Genomic DNA, 6,032 nt, shown 5'->3' with positions numbered 1-6,032 from the left:
TATCAGGAGCCAATACAACATGAAGAATATTTCTCTTTATTTCCCTTTTTGCTGCTCCAGTTGTGTGCAGCCAGGGGCATCCTACAGCCTGTGCACATGTGTACCTTCTCCCATGAAATCATCCTTGAAAACATTGGGAATAAATCCTTTCAGTCTCCTCCACATGCTTTAGGATTTAAGAATTCTCAAACCTTTTTCCTGCCTACAACCAGCCCCAATTCAGATCAGTGTTTTCCCTCTGGTGCCTTTGCAACTTGTGCAGCTCCTGGTTTGAATCAGCTCAGGGCTGGTTTCTGGAGCAGGAGAAGCCATCATTACATCCCATCCCATTTCCTCTCCACGTGGCTCCTGCCCGTGCCAGGGACAGGGAGAGGGCATCCCTGAGCTCAGACTCACTGTCTGCATCACCTCAGGGCTGCTCTAACAGCTCCCAGCCCATCCACCAGGCTCTGCAGGGCAAGCACAACATTCCCAAAGGGAAGGAACAGCTTTTTGTGCTCTAAATAGGCACCAGTTGCTTTTAACCAAGACCAGTAGTCTGCTGGACTTTCTCTTTTCCCATGATGAACTCAGACTGGAATTGAATTTGTGTGAAGTGAGCCAAAACTAGAGGAGACAACATCCAAAAATGTTCCTCTGGAGAACTGGAGAGTGGCTGCCAGGGAGCTGAAATCTCTTCTGCACACCCCAGACCATCACAGGGTTAACTCAGGCATCAATTGCTGATCTGCTGCAATTTATACACAATTTAAATGTTTCTACTTTCCACCCATTTGGGTTTCAATCCTTGTTACCAAAGGGACCAAACTTCCTGATTTGCAGTGGAATAGAAAGGTTGTTGTTTTACAAAACGTTGGAATTCATTTTGTAATCCTCATCAGTACCATAAATCTGCTTCTGCTTTAATCCTAAAAGTCTCCTATCATTTCCAACATCTCATCTCTACCACCATGGAGCACCAGGCAATTTTCTAGTTACATAAAGTACTGAAAGTTGAGCCAGGCTTTTTGGAAAAAGCTGCTGGAAGCAGTTATTTCACGTTGCTCCCTTTCCCATATACAATCAGGCCTGATTCTCAGCTGTAAGGTATTTTTAAGTTAAACTGGATTCATTTGTGGCTGAAATAACTTATTTATGTCCAGAAGCCTCTAGAAAACTCCAAGGATCCATGCTGATGTCATTGAACACCACATTTTCTAGAGAAGACTCTTAAAATGCATTTAAGTTTAGACTCTTAAAATGCATTTAAGTCTTAACTCTGGTAACAATCATTGCTCTCCAGGTCAAGGAGACAACCAAAATCCTGTTTGTCAGGAACTATTACTTGCTAACATGAAAAAGAAATGGTATTTTTGCCACTGTCACCACATTGCTGGGCTCTGACCTTTCCAAAATGGGGCAACACCCTCCACATTTGCAATGGGATTTGGTTCAGAGAAACAAAATTCAGAGTTTTCATCCCCTCCAAGTCAGCTGACTTCCTATTTTAGAGCCAACTCATTCCAGCACAAACCTGATTACTGTGAGGAAACTCAACTTGTTCTGTTCAGCTGAGTTTGCTGCCTGCAGTGAAGTGCATGCAATCCAGGAATTAGAGATAAGAGAAATTTGGTTTATAGTCCAATTTTGAGGGACCTTTCCAGCCCAATGAGTGACATAAAATCACCACCCCACCAGTCATCTCCAAGCTCTGTAATAAACAGCATGAATTTGTCTGGCTTTCAGCCATGTCCTCCCAGAACAGCAAAATAACAGAAATCTTCAACATTTGGGGAATTTTAAGTCAAAGCTTTCCTGTTTGCAGCCCTTTTTTTGTTCCCACAGCTACATATGCACATAAACCTTTCCTAAGTGTGCAGATTCATTGGGATGCAGATATTTTGGAGAGGAAGAGCAGCTCCTACTAAAGCTTTGTGAGTATATCCTGGACTCGTGCTCCCTCTACAGAAAATCAGGGGCAGTTTTCCTCTCTGAGTGAAGAGTCTCAAATCACATCCTGTGGTCAAGAACACTGAAGGAAGCTGACACTGCCCTGGGATGTAAAACCTGGGTAGTCCCTTCTAAGACAGAGTTTTTCCACAAGGAAAACACAAATCCTGAGAGATTTAAGATGTTAGGAAGGAATTCTTGCCTGTGAGGGTGGTGAGACACAGGTTGCCCAGAGCTGTGGCTCAGGATGTCCTTCCTGCAGCCAGATTAAACTGCACCTCGTAGCAGTGACTTCCAGAGATTATTCTCCTCCCTTTCAGTTTATTCTCTCCTAGCAGAAAAAAGGGAATCATTTTCAGGGAGTTCCCCACAACGACCAGCCTGAAGGAGCTCATTCTTTTCCCCCTCAGTCCACCCCAGCCCTTGAATCACACTAAACCACCCAGAACTGCCTCAAACCCCAAAGAGAAAAGCAGAACCCAAACCAGAACCCAGATAAAAAGTCCTCTCTCAGGGTTTATTTTAAACACCTGTATTTTTCACAGCTTTCACGACTCTCTTCAACCATGCAAAACCAGCTGATTGTATCAGGGTTGTCTCAGGCACAAAAGTTTTTGTTGTTAATGGATAATTAGCTCTGAGCTTCTCCTTTGACCAATATCTGGATGTTCTACATGACAGGGGTCAATCAAAGACAAAAATAACCATTTTTTATTAACACAAAGTAGAAGTCAAAAATAAATCTGCCTTTCAAGGATGCTCATGCAATGCCCAAGGCACATGCACACCAAGGCTCCAGATAAGAGACAACAAAAGCTCTTGCAGGTAACATTCCATGGAATTCTGATCCAATTCCCATCCCACCGCAACTCTTAGGAAAACCCCAGCCTTTCTGCAGCAAGGCTGTGAAAGAATTCAGTTTAGAAAAGAACATTTCCAAAGCTTTGTGCCATATATGCAGTGGGAATTCTTCCACTGATCCCATCTCCCACACCTGATTGTTCTTAGGTTCAGTCTCATCTTAAAGAGGGGCTTCAGAAACTGCCCACAGGACAGCAGTGCCAAGCCACCAGAAAAGAGCTCACACCTCTCCTTTGGGGAGGAAAAGCTGCCAGCTTTTCTGTTGGAAAACTCCTTTGTACTATTTTCATCACAATCAGAAAAAGGTTAAATGTCACCAACATACTTAAATATTTTTTTAATTACAATTACAGGTTAAAATTTATGACAGGTGTTTTTTATCGCTTGGAACTCCTCAGGTAGATCTTGGGGGTTTGCCACCCTGCAGGAGCACTTTTCAAGCCAGCTCTTTTCCAGATGCGCTCCAAATCTTTCTCAAATTTGATCTAAAACAGGAAAAAAAAAAAAAGAAAAAAAAAATGGTAACACAGCTCAGAAGCAACACCCACTGCCCACACATCCCAAGGACAATGCAGGTGTAACACACACAAAGGAAACAAAGGGTTTAAGTGTCAAAATATTTGATCTTACTGCAGAAAATACATCAGAAGACATTAAAAGGCACAAGGATCTCGGTAGTATCATTTTAAAAGTTCTGTGCAAGGAAAACTGAGAAGGTGGGCAATGAAATGGTAAAGGAAATAAGAGGATTTTACAGTGCTCAGCACTGCCTCCTACAAATCTGAAGCAGTGGAATTACAATTAACCCCAATTTGCATCTGGGCAAGGTGAGAATTCCTAGAGAATGAACTAAATGATATCCCACTAAAGGCTGTGCAGAAGAACATCCTCAGCATGAACAAATCTCCATGTCTTCCCTCATTTCCTTCCATTAAAGGAAGTAAAAGGCTTCTGTGTAGAAAAACAGATTTGGAAGCACCTAAGGATGTTGTCAAGACAGGAAAGAAATTAAGGTTTAACCAGTCTCCCTGATCCAGGGTAGAGACATGAATTCATCCTTCACACAAATGCTAAAATTCATCTCCATTAATCACACCCATCTGTAAATTACTGTCATGGAAGAAAAATTATCACATTTATGTTTGTAATCACAGAATCACTGAGGCTGGAAAAGATCTCCAAGACCATCGAGTCCAGCTGTGACTGATGTCCACCCTTGTCACCCAGCACTGAGTGTCACATCCAGGCATTCCTTGGACACCTCCAGGGTGAATCCACCACCTCCCTGGGCAGCCCCTTCCAATGCCTGACCACCCTTTCCACGGAGAAATTCCTCCTGATGTCCAACCTGACCCTTCCCTGGCACAGCTTGAGGTTAAATGCTGAATTCATTCAGGCTCATTTCCCCCCAAATCCACTTAACTCCATCATCCAACACCTGAACAGGAGCTGGTTTGATATGTGGGCACATTTCTGTCAGGGAACTCCCCCTCCCCTGAGCTCACCTGACGCTTCTTCTTGCGCCCCTCCTTTACCCTCCTGCGGATGAACTTCCTCCTCTTGATCAGCTTCTTGTACTTGTGCCTGTTCATCTTCCTCCTGCGGATCTTCAGCACATTCCTGCACTGCACTTTGCTGCCCGGGGCTCCCTCTCCTTCCCCCACATCCCTCGTCCCAGCAGCAGGGGGACACTCGGACGGCTGCGGGGTTTCGTGGCTCGCTTCTTCCTGAGCGCCCTCGGCTTTGGGCAGGGAGTACCTCACTGTCAGCCAGCTCTCCAAGGGGCTGATGGAGAGTTTCCTGGGAATCAGGATCTCCTCCAGCTCAGGGTCCAGCGTGTGCCACTGCTGGGGCTGGGCCCCGCTGGTGTTGGGGGGCTGGGTGCTGTAGCGTGCGGATGGAGAACGGCAGCAGAGGAAGGAGGACACTGACCTGGGCAAGAGGTGGCCTTTGGGAGAAAGGGATTGCACTTAAAAGGCAGAATTGCCCAGCAGGAGCATGAGAAAAAGCTCTCAAACCAGCAGAGAGCTCTGGCCAGAACACCCCAACAAAAGGAAACGCTCACAGAAGCTGCACTGTCATCACAAAGGCAAGGAAGTCTTTCCAGCTTTTAACTACGATGCTGTAATGTTAAAAACACATTCTGCTTCACTGGGTAAGCTGCCCAGGTCACCCAGAGCAGGGTGGAGCTCCTCCTTCACTGGGGGGTGGAATTCCATGACCTTTAAGGTCCCTTCCAACCCAAACCATTCTGTGATTCCATTAAGTGGAACGTTCCTAAGTTTTCTGCAGGAAAATCAATTCGGAATGGTAAGGAGCTGTTCACTGTATCAAACCTCTCTGGCGCTGAGGAATCTCCTCCTAAGGTTAAAAGGGGTTAAACCAAAGCTACACTGTACTTACAGAATAAATCAGAAACATAATAACATTTGACAACCACTGACTCAACAACAGCCTCCTCCCTCCTGCGCTGCTTGGTGGAAAAGAAACTTCTGGGAGTCCAATTACCCCAGGAAAATAAACCCGAACAAACAGAAAACTTGGTCACACAAAACCAATTTACCTGCAATTCTCGAAGCCTTCAGTAACTGGGAACTCAGCTGTGATATTAACATTTTGTTTCACTTTGTTCCCTGGCAGAGCCAGCAAATGACTGTTCGAATAAGAGCATTTATTCAATAAGGCAAACACGCAGCTTAAAAAAACCTTCTCTATTCAACCCCAAACCCCCAAAATATGCGCTGAGACACCCCAAACAAACACCCTCCTGGTTTTACCCTCAGTCTACCGGGCTCTGCTGTGGGGGTCAAGCACCGAGGCAGCTCAGCCGCAAAGGTGATTTATTAATAAAGCTTGGGCTGTTTTAACGTTAAAAACACGGTAACTCCAGCCGAGCTCCCCAGCACAGCCCTGTCCCCCCCTCAGCCCGGGAGGAGCAGCCGCGCGGCCTAAGGACGGGTCGTCACCGAGGGGCCGCCTCCCTCCCCTCAGCCCTCCCGGCGCTGCCGGCGCTGTCCCGCCCCAGGCACGGCCCGCACGGAGCCCCCGGGGCGGCCGCGCCCGCCCTCCCCTCACGGCCCCGCCGCCATCGCCGCCATCACCCACCGGCCCCGCCGCCACCGGAACTTCCGGCCGGCCGCAGCGCCCCCTGGCGGCGCCCGGGGGGAACGGCCCCTCACGGCCCCTCACGGCCCCTCACGGCCCCTCACGGCCCCTCACGGCCCCTCACGGCCCCTCACGGC

General features: G+C 47.2%; 1 protein-coding gene across 1 annotated transcript; it reads right to left on the bottom strand.

The window, feature by feature from the left end:
• Window positions 1–2,427: 2,427 nt before the first annotated feature.
• AURKAIP1 (aurora kinase A interacting protein 1) lies at window positions 2,428–5,964 on the bottom strand. Its single transcript, XM_069034948.1, has 4 exons — window positions 5,896–5,964; window positions 5,354–5,443; window positions 4,296–4,738; window positions 2,428–3,275 (listed from the first exon to the last, which is right to left on the bottom strand). The coding sequence occupies exons 2-4, from the start codon at window positions 5,403–5,405 to the stop codon at window positions 3,168–3,170; spliced, it is 603 nt and encodes a 200-aa protein (XP_068891049.1). The 5' UTR covers window positions 5,406–5,443; window positions 5,896–5,964; the 3' UTR covers window positions 2,428–3,167.
• Between the last annotated feature and the right edge of the window lie 68 nt (window positions 5,965–6,032).

Source organism: Aphelocoma coerulescens, chromosome 21, assembly GCF_041296385.1.
Source record: "Aphelocoma coerulescens isolate FSJ_1873_10779 chromosome 21, UR_Acoe_1.0, whole genome shotgun sequence".
NCBI classification, from domain to species: Eukaryota; Metazoa; Chordata; class Aves; order Passeriformes; family Corvidae; genus Aphelocoma; species Aphelocoma coerulescens.
This window is presented reverse-complemented; position numbering and strand designations above follow the sequence as displayed.